Source organism: Ruditapes philippinarum, unplaced genomic scaffold, assembly GCF_026571515.1.
Source record: "Ruditapes philippinarum isolate M1 unplaced genomic scaffold, ASM2657151v2 ctg1285_1_1_1_1, whole genome shotgun sequence".
NCBI classification, from domain to species: Eukaryota; Metazoa; Mollusca; class Bivalvia; order Venerida; family Veneridae; genus Ruditapes; species Ruditapes philippinarum.
The window spans coordinates 58,045-77,757 of record NW_026856576.1 but is presented as its reverse complement, the minus strand read 5'-3'; the positions used below and the strand labels follow the sequence as shown (position 1 = coordinate 77,757).

The window sequence follows — 19,713 nt, the reverse complement described above, 5'->3', positions numbered from 1 at the left end:
TAGTTGTTTAAATGATAGCAATAAAATAGTTGTTTAAGAACATTATTGTGTGAAAAATTGCGCAATATTATTGTTTGCTTTTCACGCTTTATTGTTATTTTCATCCATTGATTATAACGGTTATGGAGTTTAATGTTTAATCATTAAAAAACTGACATTGGCTTTCACAAACTTTGTGAATAAAATAAATCTCAAGTGGAAGGATACGTTCAAGGAACTGTAAATGGGCAAAAACGAAAATTTGTTAATAACAGAAAACGATGCAGACAGTATTCAGACGGGCATGATCAATTCATTTTCATTACACATGCTAATTTCTAAAAAATACTCAAACGGTCTAAATAAATAAGTTATATAAAACGTCCTTATTTCATTTCATTTGTAGCAACGAAAGAAATCAGTGTTTAACTAAGAAAAATCTTACAGTGTTGAAGAGTGAGACTATACGTTAATATGCTCGATTAAAGCTATGTAACAATTAATCCCAAGTGCCTAACGAGCTGAATAGCTGATGTTCACACCTCAGTAAATTACTAACAAAAAAAAACAAAAAAAAAAAAAAACAACAAAAAACAAAGTTGGTTTCACACATTGAGTGAAAACGTTAAACGCTTTGCCACGTACAAATTGTTCCCTTATAATCGATTATAAGACATGCCTAAGATATTTCAAAAACCAATTCTTTGATAACGTTTGATCAAAGAACACAAACTCATTAACCTATTTGCAGAAATTCAATAACGATTTTTGAATTGTAGGATCAAGATTACTAACATTACTGACATAATGATTATCAGGTTTCATTTTAAACATAAGAATTGTTGAATTTATTTTAATTTGAGTTTTCATTTGAGCAAAATGTTTAAATGTTTCTCGTTTTAGCATCAAAATATTTATGATTAATCTTACCGAAGACATCTACATCAACATCGAATCCAAGAATTTTCAACGGTTGAGCGTCCATTATCCTATAAACAGCTGTAAAACAAATTTATAAGTTACAAAATGACGTCTGTTTTCATAAAGGCGTATCAAATAAGCAGAATGAAAACGGTTTCATAGCTTTTCAAAGTTAGCATGATGTAATTAGACATTTCTTTCTACTAAGTTCCGTTGATTGTTTTTCTTGATTAAAGGCACGCATTCTTTCACTTGGTGACCATAAGCAAAACTTCTAGAAATGGCACGAACGTGTCTCATTGAAAGTCCCATAAACACCACCGAATAGACACATCTGCATATACACTCAATGTTAAAAAACTCATTTTTTTGTGAAAATGCTCAATTTTGTTCAAGGTTGCGCTAGCAACCGTTGACTAGTTTGCACTGACCATTTACGTCTATAAACGCTCATTTACACCAAATTGCAACATTTTCAGTTTTTCCGACATTTTGGAAAGTTTTAGTCTCTATTATTTAAACTATACAAAAAGAAAACATTTTATTTTTATTACCAAGTATTACGCGACAAAGCATTAACCAAACGTAAAACAAATAATCATTCTCATAATTAAGTATGTCATTGAAATGACTAGATAAGCCAACATCCAATTAAATGACACAGAACTAAAAAATTGATAAGTTTTAATGAATAACATCGCCTTGACAATGCCGTTATGGTTAAGCAGAACCCTGTATGAGCGAAAGACAAAGACGAAATTGGTAAACAAGTGATAATTTTGAGATAGAGGGAGATAATCTTCAGATATTTTTCCGTTAATACATATAGCAAATCTTTTTGCACTAGCAGTGTGTAATTTCAATTGATATTAGATATAATCATAAGGGAATTATTGGTATCGTTGTTTTATTTCTACAAAATTTAATACGATAACAGATATATCAATTTTCTTCATAAAGATTTACAACAGTAGTGTTACATTTTATACTGTCTTACCTGTAGAATCATCAAACTCAACAATTGCCTTATTTTCTTCAGATTTCATTCTAATGTCTATTATTTTTCCTCCAAAATCTCTTTTGCTTTCGAAGAACATTTTCATCATCTCTTTATTTATAATGACTGGAAAGTTTGTGATTTGTATCTTTTTAGACTGGTCAATAGCATCTTAAAATGAAATATGATTAAAGTAATCATACAAATTAATACAACCTTCATAGGCGACTTTCCTCGTATAAATCTTATTTAGACTTTTATGCATTATGATTTTAAGAATTGGAGTTATAAAATTCAAAACAAAAAAATACATAAGAAGAACAGTCAGGTCAGAATTATATTGAAATCAAAAACAAAAACAGTTTCTTAGATACAATTACTCTTATGTGGTTTGGCAGCATCAAAATAATCAAAACAGTTATGCTGATAAGCTCAAATGAGTTTTATCATGCTGATTAAAATAAGCAATTTCAACTTAAATAATATTTTATAAAATATGTCATATTCTAAATAAAATTGACTGTATACAAACCAGGTGTTTCTATTCCCACCTCCATTCCAAGTATTGACATCGGTGTCCTATTCATAATCCATTCAACACCTAAACAGTGTAAATTAAAACATAGAAGATAAATGAATTGTTCGAAACGATTCCTGGCAGAAAATATAATAAAGAAACATAATATGTTGAACATTGCATTTAAGGTATATTGAAGGAAACGACCATGCAGTTTTATATTGAATTAAACAATAAAAAGGATATACTATCATTGAAACATTTGTGCAAACAATGTCAACAAGGTTAGGTAATCAATATTTTCTTTTCAAAATGAATTTTACCTGATTCGTCTTTAAATTCAATTACAGCACATTTATTCTTTCCATCAATGTATATATTGTTTACTTTTCCGCCACCATTTCTTTCCTCTGTCTCAAAAAACATTTCAAGCATCTCCTTATTGGTGTTTTCCGCCAGGCCAGTAATTTTTATTCTTGTTGATTTAGTACGACTCGTATCAGATGTTGTATCTTAAGTTAAATTATGATGTTAAGTAGAATTTCATTAAAACACTACATTTGCTCTCCTTTAATCCGTATGTTTGGTATGAATCTATTGCCTTAGAATTATATTTCGCACAATAAGAAACCAAACGTTTTGCCAAAATACATGTATAATTAAAACAAATGTTTACGTGAATGACACATTTAAATGGTTAAAATCCTACTTAATACTTTTATCTTCAGAAACAAAACATTATGTTCATATACTAAGCAATAGCATATATTTCTATATGACTTTTTGAGTTAACTCTTTTGAGAAATGAACATTGATTATGGATACATTTTTATCGTTTATAAATTTTATGATGACTGTATGTTTGTTTATTTGTTTTGTATATTCTAGTAAGTGTTTGTTTCATGGACAATCCGGTTGGTTATTTTCACCGCACTAAACATACATTTGTTTACATATTTACATGTTTAATTAACCTTTAATACTCATTTTAAATCTAGTCAAACGCAAATAAAAATGCATTGAGTCTAGGTTTCTAAAAAGGTTTAAATCGTATTTTAAAAAGAACATCGTTTGATTAAAAACATTGTGATAATCAATCCAAGTACTTTTAGAAAAGAACATGTTTACTTTTATAATAGAAATAGAATGTTCGCTTATATGTCATTAAACAGAGACTGGCAAAGAAAATAAAAATACCTAAAAGAACAGGACTACAATTTACTTGCAATTCCAATAAAAATAAAGCTATTTAATATATGCTTACCAATAAGTTCTATCGTGACATTCATACCCAATATAGATTTCGGATTTTTTAACAAAAACGCATCAGCACCTGAAATAACGATTTCAAACGAACACATAAGATAACAAATAAGGAAACCATGTATTTTACATATATCTTTACAATGGGATATGGAATGTTTATTGATGTCATTCTAGCTAATACATTATTTATCTTTATTTACACTATAACGTGAAAGGATGAAACATGCGCATGCTTTTAACGTACGTCAGATAACGAAACGTTGAGTTATCGTATAATTCTTTTTAGCAATATTGCTTACTCCTGTTTTAAATATGTGCTCGTGTGTATGCTGATGTATATGCATGAAAAGAGCTGCATTATCACTCCATTTATCAAATGTGATCAAGATAATCGAAATTTGATAAACAGAATTTGATACGTTTATTTGATATAAATCACTGACTGAAACTTTTCATTGAAATGAATATGTATTAATAGACTAGGACAGGATACTGAAAATAAATGAAAACATCCCAGTATTTGTTTTATAAGTTACCTAGAATGGTTGCTAAACTGAATTATGCTCTTCTTATCATACATCAAAAAGTTGCCAAAGTTACAAGCACGCAAAAACACTAAAACATGATTACTTAAAAATTATGAAAAATACCCGCTTTCTCCTTAAATTCAATAATCGCAAATGTCCCTCTCTGATGCAGTTCAATATTTTTCACCTTTCCTCCGCCTTTTCTCTCTTCATGTTCAAAGTACAGTGCAAGCATCTCATTATTTGTGTTCTCATTTAATCCGGAAATTCTTATACGCGGTATATTCTGAGGTTCAACAACAACAGACGAATCTAAAAGTAATATAATTTAAGCATACACAGACACAACAACATAAGGATGCATATTGTACCTCGCAGTTTTATACAAAAATTAAATAGAATTCCCAGAAAAGGTTAATCTTCCAATTCGACAATAGCTTTAAATACAGTTTAATTGTGTTTATAAATATTTGAAATCTGCTTAAACTAGTGTATTTGGTAATGTGTTGCACTATGCATTCACAGTGGCTACATGAACGTTTTTCCTTACACAAAAAATGCCAATAGTTTAACTGCACATTTTTGTTAGACGTAGCATGGTTCAGGTTTTAAAATTCAAATTTCCATATCAGATACCCGGAGATAACTCAGAAAAACTTAGTATGCACTTTACACAATAATCTCTTTATGATATCGATGTTATCTTCATATGTTATTAAGTCGGTAAGTTGAAGCAAGCGTTACATAGAAAATCTGTTGAGATAATTAATTTTTTAACCATTATAAAGTGTGTATATCGTTTAAATCTTTTTACATATCATGATGCTATAAACACGGAATTGAAGATTTGCAAAACACAGGAGGGATAAGGTTAAGGAGGAGTCGAGGGTCTGATAAGTCCATTTGTGTACATGTATAACAGTCGCCCCCAATATTTTTTTTGCGCTCGGAAGATTGTCAATATACTGAATATAGCTATTTATTGAGAATTCCGTTAAAAAAACGTCTTTACTTTTATAACTGACGTTAAGTTTAAAAAAACAACAAAAAACAACAAAATTATACATTTAATTTAAAAAAAATTCTCTGATTGTGAACAAGTTTTTGACAACTGGCCTGGCTACCTAAAATTTGAACCGTTATGATCGATAATTAGACATGTACATATTTCCAATGCCAATCCTTTGAAACTTTTGAAAAAGGAGCACAAACCATTTAACCAGAAAAAATTGAAGATATTCAATAATGAAACATCAATTTTAGCAGAAAGAAACTTTCTGTTTCAGAGCTTTGAAGTAGTGACTTTGATTATTATCCCGCAAAGAAAAAAAACATTTAAAGTGGCCATTTAATTTTGTATGAGCTTATGAAAATTCAGTAGATTGTAAATTCTTACAATGACGGTCAAAACTAATTATCTTACTGAGGGAATGAAAATAGGTTTATTTTTCAAACTTGTGTATCGCCTACATCATGTTTCGCTTGTGCATCGCTTTATAACATTTTTATTTTTAGCATTAACATACTTATGATTTATCTTACCGAAGACATCTACATTAACATCATAGCCCAGAATTGTCATTGGTCGCTCGTCAATTATCCTATAAACAGCTGTAAAACAAATGTAAAGTTATTTAATGGTGTCTACCTGCTTACATTAAGTCTTATGCTATAAGCAGAAAGAAAATAATTCCATACGTGTAATATTAATTTAATCTCAAACTTAATCAAACATATAATTTTCATTAAGTTCCTTCGATTGTTGTTTATGCTTCCAAATAAGCATTCATTTACTAGGTGATCATATGTCATTTTTCTTGAAATTGCACGAACGTATCACATTGATATTTCCATGATCACCACAGAATGTAAACATGTGTGCACTCTTACTTAAAAAGAAATAAAAACACCATCTTTATGTTTAGATGTTCAATTCTGCTCAACGTTGCTCTATCTGGCGTTGACGTAGTTTGCACTAACCACTACCGACTACAAATTACTAATTAAAATCGAACTGCATAATATTCAGTTTTAGAAGACATTTTGAATAAGTTCAGGCCCTATTCTCAAACTTAAAAAAAAGATATTTTATGGAAGGACATTAAATGCTGTGATTTTTGCAATGTATAACGTGAAAAACATCATCCAAAACGTAAAATAATAAACAGGCTCATCTTTTAGTCTCTAATTGAACTGAATAAATCAGCCAAAATTCAATTCATAGGCACAGAACATAATAAAGAGATAAGTTTTAAATAATGTCTAGACAGTGCCATTATGATATAGCGGAGCCCTGTTCGTGAAGACAAAAAACAACAACGAAACGAGAAACGTTAAGCAATGATGCAAGAACTTCAATTTTGAGACAAAAAGAAATTATCTTTTGACTCCTGTTCGCTTTAAAACATGTATCAATTTCTTGATACTTGGTACTATCAGTACCAGCAGTGTGCAATTCCTATTTACCGTTTTAAACGTAGATATTGGTAACAAGAAGTATTGATTTTGTTTCTACGCTGTGTTTTATTTCTACGAGAAAATAACAGTTATATAATTTTTCTTCATAACATTTTACATCAGGCTTAATTATATACTTTATTACCTGTAGAATCATCAAACTCAACAATGGCCCTATTCTCTTCAGATATAAAGTTGATGTCAATAATTTTTCCTCCAAAATCTGTTTTATTTTCGAAGAACATTTTCAATATCTCCTGATTAACAATGACTGGCATGTTTGTGATTTGTATCTTTTTAGGCTCGTCAATATCATCTTGAAAATAAAATATTAAAATGTATTATACTGACGAATAAAACCCTAGTATGCGATTTTGCAAATATGTAAATAGTTTGGACTGTTATGAAGATGCTCATAAGATTTGGTTTTATCAAATTCGAAACAAATACTTTTAGAAGACACTATTGATTTGTGTAAAAATGCTATGCCACCGCATAAATATAACAGCAGTAGATATTTTTGTTTCTATACAATTGAATTTTGTCAAAAAGCAGTAGTGTCTAGTGTTTTGTTGGTCAAGATAATCTGTAATCATGTCAAATGAAAGACAATGTGCAGATGTGTCTAATGATAAGATATAAAAGCTGTAGGGCAATAATTTATTCAAAAATAAAACATAAAAATTACTTGACCAAAATAGTTATTTACTGTATAAAACCCTGTCACACTAGAACGGCGTTCTCACGGTGTCCAAAGAAAATTCAGAACCCCGAGGTTAGCGCAGTAAAACCCCAGTCACACTAAATCTGACGATCTCTTGCGACTACTGGCGACGTGTAAAACCGACGATCATCGGCGATTGTCTGCGACCAAGCCCTCTTTGAACAGATAAATTCACTTCTGCGATTTTCGAACGACCAATCATCATTGACAATCGCACGACAGGTCATCAACAAACGTACGATGGTCTCAAGATTGCCTGGGATTACTTACGACTTCCCGTGACCTGTCATACGATCACCTACAACTTGTCGTACGACCATCACACGATACTAAAGACTACTGAAGATTATCAGTGACTAGTGGCAAGTTGTAAAGACTGTCGTAAGATTGTCGCACTTTCGAGCGACGATCGTGCGACAGCCTAAGACCTTACAAGATCACTAGCAACCTGTTTGATCGCAGAGAGGTTTTTTTGCAAGCTCAAAAACCTCTCTACGACTGAAATTGGTCGTGGGCCTTAATAAGATAACCTGCGACTATCGAAAATCACCAATGACCGTCGTAAGACGTTTTAAAGATTGTCCGCGACAAATGGTTACTGCTGATCGTAAACTGGTCTTTACTGGTCGTAAACTCTAATGTGGCTGGGGCTTAAGATCGCAAACATCGTCGTAGCATCGTAGTGACATCGCACAGAACGCCGACTGACTGCGCGCATTTTGAGAATGCTCAAAACAAACGCCGTCACACGGCGTTCTAAAATGAACGCAGTTGGATCGCCGTAGTAACTCAGTAGCATCTCTTACGACGCAACAGGAGCGCCTTGAAAGCGCAATAGGACCGGCGAATAAACGCAGTGGTTAACCACAAGCGATTGTCTGGCATCTTTACCCCGCTTATACCTTGAAATCCTTCACCCAAGGGATAATCCTGGCAAGCTTGATTAAAATCTGACAAGTGTTGTTTAAAAAAGAGAAATTTTAGGTTCACTATATGGTCTACATAATACACGCACGCAAATACACGCACATACGGATGAACGCATGCACACACACACACACACACACACACACACGCACACACGCATGCACGCACACGTTAATCGCTTTATGCCACCGCATTGCTGCGGTGGCATGAAAAACAGACAAAACAGACAGGTAAGAATTATTTTGAAATTACCGGTAAATATTTCTTAAACATGATTACTCTAACGTTGGAAAGCAATAAATTTAAACCATTATGCTCATTACCTCAAATTTTGATAACGGTGAAACCAAACCATTTTTGCAAAATAATACATAACATATTTCATATTAAAAGATTGTATACAAACCAAGTGTCTCTATTCCCACTTCCATCCCGAATATTGTCATCGGTGTCTTATTCATAATCGATTCAAAACCTAAGAAATGCAAATGTAAATAAAGAAAGGTCAATGACCATATGACCATATGTTCGAAAATGCAAACGTTATAATAAAGAAACTCTCGGCATTTCTGTTTTGACGATTGCATTTTAAGTATCTTAATTGACATAGTAATGTAGTTTTGTATTGCATTTTATTAAAATAAATAGGATATACTTTCATCAAAACACCTGTTTCAACAAATTCAACTAGGCAAAATGAATGAATTTTGAATTTACCTGTTTCGTCTTCGTACTCAATTACAGCACATTTATTCTGTCCATCAATGAATATATGTTTTACTTTTCCGCCACCCTTTCTTTCCTCTCTCTCAAAAAACATTTCAAGCATCTCCTTATTGGTGTTTTCCGCTAAGCCAGTAATTTTTATTCTTGTTGATTTACCACGACTTTTATCAGATGATGTATCTTTAGTGTAAAATTCATTTAAAATAATGATATTTAGTATTATCTCATTTAAAATTTAAAAGTATATGATTCAATTTATATAATATAGTTAGCAATTCTTTTATCCTTATGTTAACAGTGAATGTACTGCCTTCGTAAGTATATTTCGAACAATTCGAAACCAAACTTATTAAAAAAATACATCTTTTATAATGTTTGGTCGAATGAATTGTTAGAACCAAGAGCATACTATAATGTTCAGACACATTATATTCTGTTTCTTTACAATAATCATATGTGTTCAATAACATATAGTTCTATTTTATTATTTCGAGAAATCAAAATATGATTATAGATACAAAATGAGTGTATCATTTATAAGTTTTATGTTGTTTGTATGTTTGTTTGTCAAATGAGTGTTTTTTTATGTTCCAGTTAGTGTATGTGAAAGGACCCTATTGGAAATAAGCCTTCGGACTTGCATACACCACACTAAACACACATTTCTTCACATAATTACATGTTGTTCCATACTTCTTTAATATCTAGTCAAACGCAAATAAGACATACATTTAATCTAGCCAGGTTAAAGTTGTAAATTTTATTCTATAAAGGAATGTCCTGTGATATAAAGAATATGATAAACGACTTTGCCCGTTTAGAAAAATGTAAATGTTTACTTTTATCAAAATATAGATTGTTAGTCAAAACAGAGACTGTAAAAAAAAGTGAAAATAATTTAAATCGCAGATAAAGTGTTATACAACTGACTTCAAAATCCGTTAAGATAACTGTTTTACCAATGACTTCTACTGTGACATCCATACCCAGTATAGATTTCGGATTTCTCAGCATAAATGCATCAGCCCCTGAAATAACAATGTCAAACAAACATAACAAGGTAACAAATCAAGAAACTATGATCTGACTTTTATCGTTACAGAAAGGTATACACATGTTTATTGGTACCCTTTAAGCTAACACATTATAATCTTCAATCTATTCTATACGTAAGCTAATGCAATATACGAAATGTTGACGTATATTCAACAATAGTGTGGACTCAGGCTTAATTGTATCCTCGTGCTAATGCAGAAGTTTATACTCGAATAGAGTAGAGTACGTTAACACTCCGTTAAAAGTTTATTTCAAAGATATACAAAATTTGTTAAATTTAATTGAATTGCATAATAATGAAAATCACGTTTACATCATTTTGAATTTTTACCAAGACCAGATATAGTTTCATAATTCATAAAATAACATGAAATAATCACATTTTTTGTTTTATATGTAATCTAAAATGTTTAAAAAAACTTTAAAAACTTCTGAACTTTCTCCTAATCATGTATCCAAATCAAAATCAAAAACACAATTACATGATTACTTTAGCATTATAAAAAAGTACCAGCTTTCTCCTCAAAGTCAACTGTAGCAAGCGTCCCCTTCTGATCCATTTCAATATTTTTCACCTTTCCGCCGCCTTTTCTCTCTTCATGTTCAAAGTACATTGTGAGTATCTCCTTGTTTGTATTCTCTTTTAATCCGGAAATTCTTATACGCGGTATATCCTGTGATTTCACAAGTGACGTTTCTGGAACTGATACAAATTCAGCTTTGTACAAAGATACAGCAACATATTTAGTGCGCTAAATAACGGATGCATCTTGTATATGGAAATTGCATACATCTACATTTTAAAAGAATGTCCTGAAAAAAATGCAACTGCCAATTCGGACATACTTGGACAGTTACATTAATGTTACGTCATCAAGATGATATTACCAATCACATGGTATACACGGTATAACATACTTCATCTCAAACATAATGTCATTTTGTTTGAAGGTAAGGCTGATATTATTTCAAACTTCGATAACTAGAATTGTATACGTATTATATGCATAACTCACAGCTCCATTTATAAAGAGAGAACATGTAACAAGAGAAATTTTGTTTTGTTGTAAATGTGTATGTTATTTCATTTATCTACTCTGCGTTCGGGAATCTCGCCCCTTTTTTCAATGAATAAAAGATAAAGATAGTTCGGAAACATGAATAGCGAGGTGCGTGATTCGAATTACACATGTGTCTTGCGATTTCACTAATAAATGCAAATCGAAAGTATGTTGACGCCTTTGTGATATGTATTGGCCGCCGTGCAGTCTTGTGACTTTTTCGTCAGTTGTTTTTAATAAGGTACTGTTGCATGATGTTATATCTTGCATAAATGTCCTTTACTCCATAAAAAAAACAACAATGATTGCCCTTGGCTATTAAGCTGTGGTATATACACTCATTTATGCTTTCATTGTTTGAATAACTTGTTGAATCATTAATAATAACTAGCTTACCGAAAGTATCTACTTCTACTGTAAAACCAAAAATTGCTAATGGTTGCTTAGCCATTACTCCATAAACAGCTGAAAAACAGTGTTATAGCTATATAGGAAATATAAAGGCACCAATTCACTATTTCAATTTTCATACCAATGCCTATATGTAAATCTATCAACCACATTAGTGCATTTATAGTGCAGTATATATCCGAAAAGCCGAACATGAATACACATTTAAAAGAGAAAAAATACGCCAATATGCCATAATCATATTTAACTTGACAAAAGACATAACTTATTTGCAGAGTTGTGCTATTATTTTAATTTCTTTCAAAACTGGATCAATAATAACATTAAATTGTGTTCATCTCTAAAAATAGATACTCATGGGAAAGCATAAGTAGGCATTTTTATGAATATGACACGCTAATGCAATATGAAAGGGAACTAACTGTTGGATAATTGGAATATGATTTTTGATTCTTGAGCTTAAATGAAAAGCCTATAATGTATAAGCTTTAAAAGAATTTGATTAATTAACCTACCTGCTGACTTGTCAAATTCAACAATGGCATACGAATCCTTAGTGTTCACGGTCACGCTAACAACTTTTCCATTACACTCTATCTTGTTTTCAAAGAACATTAACAACATATCCTTATTTATATTAGCCGGTAGTTTTGAGATTTTTATCATTTTTGGCTTTTCTGTTTCATCTCCTTAAAATGAATGCACGAATCATTACTGTTTTATTTGAAAATATTTATGTCATATATATGAATGTACATGATGAATTAATTACTGCGTATTGTTTTTATACATGAAAAATTGTTATTTAGAGTAATCATATGACATTGAACTCAAAGCTGACCATAAATAAAGTAATATTAAAAAATGGAATAATACGTGATATGAGAACAAGGTATACCTTTGTAGATGAGAGGGATATTATTTAGTTCTAATAATCCAAAGTAGTTAAGGTTTGTACCTACCAGGTACCTCTATATGAACTTGCATACCGCATATTGTCACCGGTGTCTTTTTCATGATCAAATCAACACCTTAAAAAATATGGTTAAAGAAATCAACAATTGTATTGAAAATGTAATACACTGATACGATACGGAGAAATCATCAGCACAAAAACTATGAAAAATAGAAGTTGTTATATGCAATTCTTGATAACAAGCATTCATACGTATAAACATCATTTGAATGTTAATGCATACATAGAGCAATTCAAACTGATACATTTTAATTACAAACTATTGTCACCTGTCTCGTCTTCGAATTCGACAATTGCACATTTATTTGTGTTATCAATGTCAATAGCTATCACTTTTCCGCCGCCATTCCTCTCTTCTTCATCAAAAAACATTTTAAGCATCTGTTTATTCATATGTTCCATTAATCCAGTTATTTTTATTCGTCGAGTTGATTCTGCATGATACAATTTATGGGCTGTATCTAAAGTTTGAAATAGAATTATTAAGAAATGATAGAATTATGTAGTTGGTCTTCGTTGATACACTTCCCTATTTCATATTTCAGAAGACATTTTCAATATCAATATCGTCAGTTGATATAATGATATTAAAGGAACTCCACTGAGGTCTGACAGGCAATTAGGTGTAACAAATGAAACCAAATTCCCATACAAATCACTTTTATCATAACTAAAATACTAATAACGTACAATATCATCATATAACGACAACTAGGCTAGATAGTGCATATTTTATCCGGACTTGTGATGCACAAATGTCTGTTGATTTTCTCTGATATATACAGAAGTTGCCCATAATTCATGGGGTATGATTAAATTGCTGGTACGTTATGATACCGAAATCAGCTCGCTTCCGGCAACTTACCGAAATAATTTTTTCATTAACCGAAATAAACTAAAATAATAACAATCAAATCATTTATTTGAATTTGTTTTTATGTTTACGTTTGAATAAAACTTACATGCAAAAATCACGGTAAAATGATTTATATTGATTGCGTTAGGGACGAAAATATACTATTATGATTACTTCCCCATTTAATGTTAGTCGGAATATATATTGCTATACAGAAATCGACGTGTAAAAAGCAAGATTAAATAATTTATATTAGTTCTGCTTTGAAATTTATTATAAATATAGATTTACTTCGAAATACAAACTGAGAAAAATGAATTAACCAAAATGATTTTCCTGATCTCATCGATAAAAATGTAATATTGTGATAGGTTCCCTTGCTTCTTACAAACCGAAATCTATGCCACAAAACCGGAATAAAAAATTATCAGATAACAAAATTTATTAATATTTTGATGATAAAAAATTCATAATATTTCTTATATTTGAATGAATTTGATAAAAAAGAAAGGACCCCCCCCCCCAAAAAAAAAAAAAATAATAATAATAATATAATGATGATACTGGCACACAGGGACCCAGCACAGTGTTGGGGTAGTGTAAAAAAGTAATTCTCGAAAAAAATATATACTGTATAAATTATATAATATATAGACAAGGGGTTGAACTCGTCAAATCGCCCGAATGCCATTATTCCAGTATAAGTAAAAATTGCAAAGTCAATTGTATATCAAATTGAAGCTAAATGACATCACTAGACGTTGACAGTAACATTGTTGTCCCTACCTAAACCGTTTTCTAACAAAAATAGAATGGGTCAAAGAATCGAAGAATGATCAAGCTGATTATTCATAAAAATTTTTAGATTTTAACGATTGGGTACTTGCCTCTCAAACTTTCGATTTATTGCAAACACGTTTTGGTCAATTTGAGATAGACTGGTTTGCTTCCGAAAATTATGCGAAAATAGATCGTTTTTATTCCAGATTTTGAAATCCGTCTTCTGCAGGGGTAGACGCATTCACAAAGTTTTGGGGCAATGATTTCAGATATTTTGTCCCACCAATTTCAATAATACAGAGTATTGTCAAAAATGAAATTTGATAAAACAAAAGGTGTTATTGTCGTGCCTTGCTGGAAATCAGCTGTATTTTGGCTTATTCTATGTCAAACCGGAAATTTATGTCTAGCGTTAAGGATTGGATAGATTTGCCTACAAATAAACTTTTTTATACTCGATGTAAGTCCGGGAAAGGTATTTTCGGCAATTCAGAGTATTGATTTTTCAAAGGGAGATTAATCGTATTACTTATATCAGTATTTTACTTTAGAGTTGTCCCCTTTATAGTAAGCGATAGACATAATTAGGCAGTATTGCCAGGAATAGAAAGAGTTGTCAGATATGATAAAATGAATTTATCAGTTACAAAACTGAATTGATTGATAAAATGTTCAGTTTTATTGATTTTATAGTGATTATATGAAGACATTTGCAAGATAATCAGCGGAACTATGTGGTCTACCGACGGACAGACCGACCGACTTTAGCAAAACAATATACCCCCTCTTCTTCGAAGGGGTCATAAAAATGAGATCACTATCGCCCCTGGGCAGGACCAATGTTGACCACAAGGCTTTAATTTGTACAAACGTGTTAGAGATCCACTAATACAATGATTTAGTCAAATACCGAGCCTCTTGACATTATCATTTCAGAGGGCAAGGATTTAAAAACAAGTTTACTCTATGTTTATAAGGAAACAATTATATTCCCCGATGCAGGCTCAATTTTGAGATAACAGAAACAATTTGAACAACATTTAATAGAGTTCCACTAAACAATGTTTCAAGTAAATTATCTTAGCTTAAGCCTTTGTTATTTCAGAGGAGAATGTTTATGTTTTTACTTTATGTACATAATGAAAATCAATGTCCCTGTGAATTTTGACACATGGCTAAATAATTTGAAAAAACTTTGTAGAGGCTCACTACACAGTTATTCATGCCAACTATTTTACTTCTAGCCATTGTCGTTTCTTTATACATATTAGGAAAACCTATGATCCCCGGGATGGGGAAGAATTTTACACTACGGGCATAATTTTGTAGAGGACCTATAGATGATATCACATTTGTTTAAAAAAAATATTGTTTTTAAATAAAGAAAATGTTGACGACGCGCAATACAGATCACATGACGAACGAAGACAGACAGATGGTGTCACAATAGCTCACCATGAGCATGTTTTGCTCAGGTGAGCTAAAATGGAACAAGTTGTATGATTATGTGTTATATATAATAATATGTAAATGTTTAAAGTGCATGTAAACATTCATTTAACGTATAAAATTTAAAACTATACAAATACCATCTGCCCTCATCTCTGCGCCTTTTACAACTCCATCTACCTCATCGTTCTGGCAACATTCAGAACCTTTTAAGGTATAAACTGCATACATAGTGAATGATTAAATATGAAATTTACGTAATACAAATACATTCAGCATATTAAATTTACGCTTAATTTAATTTCTCTTTTGGGTTTTGGGGAATACTCCATACAAACAATAGAAAAAGGTCTTAGTGCAAAGTGAACATGATAAACGTGAAGACAGTCCTGGAAATGTACTACTTATTATTACGGTTAGGGACTCAATATCGAGAGTCGTTTACAACTTTGATAACTTGATATCTTTGTATAGAACATATGTTAGAATGTTTAGAAATTCTATAGAAATTCTAATTTTCCTGGCCTTAAAGCAATTACCAGTATCAGTAATGAACACTCTAAAAATATCACTGTAATATACATGTGTTTGTGTGTGTCTGTATGTGCAAATATTTACCTTTTTCCACCGGACCAGGGTTTTGTTCAATACCAGCAATTATTAAAAGAACGCAAATGAAAAACACACAACCAACAGTTTTCAGGCCATTGCTAACATAAATGTCAGTGACTGCAACATTACAACCACTTGACTGTCTGTAGTTCCCAATAGTTTCATCACATCGGGAATGCGTGTAAGTGCCAATTCTTGCTCTGTATGTTTGAATATCAACGCCCATTGTCTCTACAAATCATGGATATGGACACTTTCATTATATTTAACGATGATTAAAAAATTATGTTAAAACGTTTATGATTTGCAATATTAAATTTTAGATTTTATCTAATGGCATTTAAAATTCTTTTGTGTCAAATGCTGTTCAATTGGCTCAAAAAAGTGCAATATCTGCAGGCATATTTGTTGAATTGATATCCCCACCAAATATAATTTGATTAAACTTATCTTCTGCACCTTGTACCTTGCAAAAGTATCATGATAAAAAGACCTCATAATAAGGCCTAAATACTTTATTTTCTAATTTTATTGATAAAAATGACAAAATATCTAATGTCAAAATACGTCATGGAGTTCTTTTGTAGTCGTTAACGTTTGTATTACATGGAAATAAAAGTCCAATTATGTATGGGTCTGATACAGTACGCATTTTATGTAAAATACCATTTTATTATCTTCAATAGTATTTTAACTATACCATGGACAAAAAAAGTTAAAAGTTAAAATATGGTCAAAATAAAAGAAAGAGAATTATGGTTCTTAGACAATGAACTTTACATAATATTATGTGATCAATCCTTAATATAAAGTAAATGCCTACTCTCTCTTTTTCCCTTTTTTAAGCAAAAGTGTCTTATGGTTTAAAGATGTTGCACGTTCTCTAATAGAGTGTTTTTATAATGAGAATTATCAAATCAGATTAAATAAGATACACAATATGAACGTGCAGCTGATAAAAAATCTATCGGACTTTTTTTATCCCCTGAACACAATTCCCACTTAAAGTATTGTCATGCTGCCTTTATGCATTTAAGTCTGTGCATGGGGAGTGTCTTTTAAATGTTTGTGATCAGTATTATTAATATTTAAATGGTAATGCGATGAACTTTCGTGATAAAACTCCTTTAAACATGCATGATTCATAACAATTCAAAGAGCTTTGAACAGCTAGCTGTTAACATCTACGGTTAAAATAGATATAAGTTTTTGTACTGCAATTAATACATTTATGAATTTCATACTTCACCTTAAGATATTTAAGAGACCTAAAATGTTACCAGTTGGTTCGTATTTTAATTCATTTATGCAGATATAAACTTTGTTAATGCATTTGCATTATAAAAGTAAACACACAGTGCACAATACGAGGTTGTATGACAATTATCGTGAGAATCATGTAACAAAGAATCTGCAAGCTGAAACCTGAGTTAAAAATCATAATATGCAATTTCTGAAGAAAGATTTAATTAAAGGTTTATAGTTTAGTCGGACAAAAATTGCCCCAGAGTCAATGACAGTCGGTAATACTAATACTTGCAATACTTTTCAATTGATGCGATATATGATATTCATTTTTGTACACTTTCTTTACTATATAGGGTAGCGTATAATGTAAACGAATGAGTATTGCATAATACAAAAACCAATACATAAAATCCACAATAGCCTTCATAAAGCATCAAACATTTATATGCATATGGTGACTGATTTATGCCATGCCGTATTTTTACTTTATGGGTCGCCAGGTAAACAACGTATTTTCAAGTTTTCATCAGGCGTCGGACAGAGCGGAAGTACAACAAAGTGGTCATATTGATGTATGGTCCCCCGCGAAGAGAAAGATGATAAAACGAAATGTGATCGCGTCGCTTTGTGGTATTTTCTTGCTTTTTTCTGATTTTGTCTGGCGAAATACGAAAACACGAAAATACGACCGACAAAGTGATCAGTTTTCCGTATTTTCTCGGTCGAGTGGCGCCTGGCTGGATAAAATATGACATGTCATAAATAATCTACCATTTTTCAACATGTTTTTTTAAAAAAAAAAAAAAAAAAAAAAAAAAAAAAAAGAAATACTCGAAAATATTCAATTGAATAGATGGCAAAACTGTGTCTTTTACCTTAAGTCTAGCGTTCCACCTTTTAAAGATGTTAAAAATCGAATCGTCGGAAGGGTACGTCACTCATATTCTTCAATATCTGTGTTCCTGGCTTAAAACTATTCTCACATTGTTCCGCCGCTGAAAAATGTTCGATACACACTTTAATAAAAGGTCAGTCTATACACAATATGCCAATTGTTTTTTTTGTTAGTAAGACTGCCCCTCTTTGTGTTTAATGAACAAAGATTACATCCGAAGGATATGTATAGAATTTTTGATGAGTAATGTGGATTATTGTTTACTTTTTTGAAGAAGAATACAAACTTTAAAACAACAATGGAAATTTTACATTTTCCCTACAACTAACCGTTTGAATAAAGATTGGCAAATTAGCATTTTAAGTAGTTGGTAATCACTAATGGATTGTCATAAAAACAACCAAAATATATTTCTATGTGCCAATGATTAGGTATCACGAAAAATGTGTACCGACCAAATCAATTAACCTTTGTTTTTATCGTTCAATATTTTTTGTTTAACACGTCTTAAAAAATGACCACAGATTGTGCGAGAAATAAAATTCAAAATCGTAGTGGTAAAGTGATTAGTATACAAGTCTTGAATTCCGGCAAGCTGTGGTTAAAGTGGATGTAACTTCAAACTTTGTTATAATTATTTTTCTGAGATCCATTGATCGTCATCAGTTATTGACTTTAACATCATTTTCACTTTCACCACTGCTTATATAGTTTTTAAAGTTTTCTTTTCATTTCATGTTTGTTTTAATAAAAACTGTTAAATCAAATGCACGCCCCAACTTTTCTGATAATTTAATTACACTTGAGGAGTTTTGGCTTTTTATGTGCAGGAGAAACACTCCTAAATAACTCCTTTTGGAAAAGTCTCCCCGCTTACTTTATCATAAATGTATGAAATAAGCATGGTCAGTTTAAATTTAAATATTTAAGGTCATTTTTTCTCATGCAAATAAATTGATTTTCACAAAACTTGAAACTTATTAAGCTTTAAACGCCCTCTGGTAATAGCGTATATTTACGCTAAAATACGATATTCACTTACATGATTTTATAGACATTAACACAAATAGCGGTATACAATACTTTAGATAAAACGATCTCTTTTTTCTTCATGATCGACAACACAAAGGGAAAAAACTTAGTAAATCATTTTTTACATGACACACATCCATTACAAAATTTGGACTGTAAATTGCATTGTCAAGTGTCGTGTGGCAGTATTAAAAAGTTGCCCCAATACTTCCGTAGAAAAGCGACACGATATCTTAAAAGTTTATTTCTGAATACGCGATTATAGTATTTTTAAAACATCAATACTTAGGTAAGAT

At 31.2% G+C, this 19,713-nt stretch overlaps 1 protein-coding gene across 2 annotated transcripts in view; it reads right to left on the bottom strand.

The window, feature by feature from the left end:
* LOC132747034 (interferon-induced very large GTPase 1-like) overlaps nucleotides 1–19,713 on the bottom strand; it is a 53,309-nt gene that overhangs the window by 14,129 nt on the left and 19,467 nt on the right. For both annotated transcript variants that reach the window (XM_060736344.1, XM_060736345.1), the window contains 19 exons: nucleotides 18,366–18,485; nucleotides 16,249–16,473; nucleotides 15,771–15,836; nucleotides 12,815–13,006; nucleotides 12,532–12,600; nucleotides 12,085–12,258; nucleotides 11,555–11,623; nucleotides 10,609–10,800; nucleotides 10,001–10,069; nucleotides 9,033–9,221; nucleotides 8,722–8,790; nucleotides 6,810–6,980; nucleotides 5,750–5,818; nucleotides 4,331–4,519; nucleotides 3,679–3,747; nucleotides 2,738–2,926; nucleotides 2,430–2,498; nucleotides 1,898–2,068; nucleotides 910–978 (listed from right to left, as the gene is read on the bottom strand). In XM_060736344.1, the coding sequence (XP_060592327.1) occupies nucleotides 910–978; nucleotides 1,898–2,068; nucleotides 2,430–2,498; nucleotides 2,738–2,926; nucleotides 3,679–3,747; nucleotides 4,331–4,519; nucleotides 5,750–5,818; nucleotides 6,810–6,980; nucleotides 8,722–8,790; nucleotides 9,033–9,221; nucleotides 10,001–10,069; nucleotides 10,609–10,800; nucleotides 11,555–11,623; nucleotides 12,085–12,258; nucleotides 12,532–12,600; nucleotides 12,815–13,006; nucleotides 15,771–15,836; nucleotides 16,249–16,468 (2,305 nt within the window). In that variant the 5' untranslated portion in view covers nucleotides 16,469–16,473; nucleotides 18,366–18,485. The remainder of the gene's footprint in view (nucleotides 1–909; nucleotides 979–1,897; nucleotides 2,069–2,429; nucleotides 2,499–2,737; nucleotides 2,927–3,678; nucleotides 3,748–4,330; nucleotides 4,520–5,749; nucleotides 5,819–6,809; nucleotides 6,981–8,721; nucleotides 8,791–9,032; nucleotides 9,222–10,000; nucleotides 10,070–10,608; nucleotides 10,801–11,554; nucleotides 11,624–12,084; nucleotides 12,259–12,531; nucleotides 12,601–12,814; nucleotides 13,007–15,770; nucleotides 15,837–16,248; nucleotides 16,474–18,365; nucleotides 18,486–19,713) is intronic.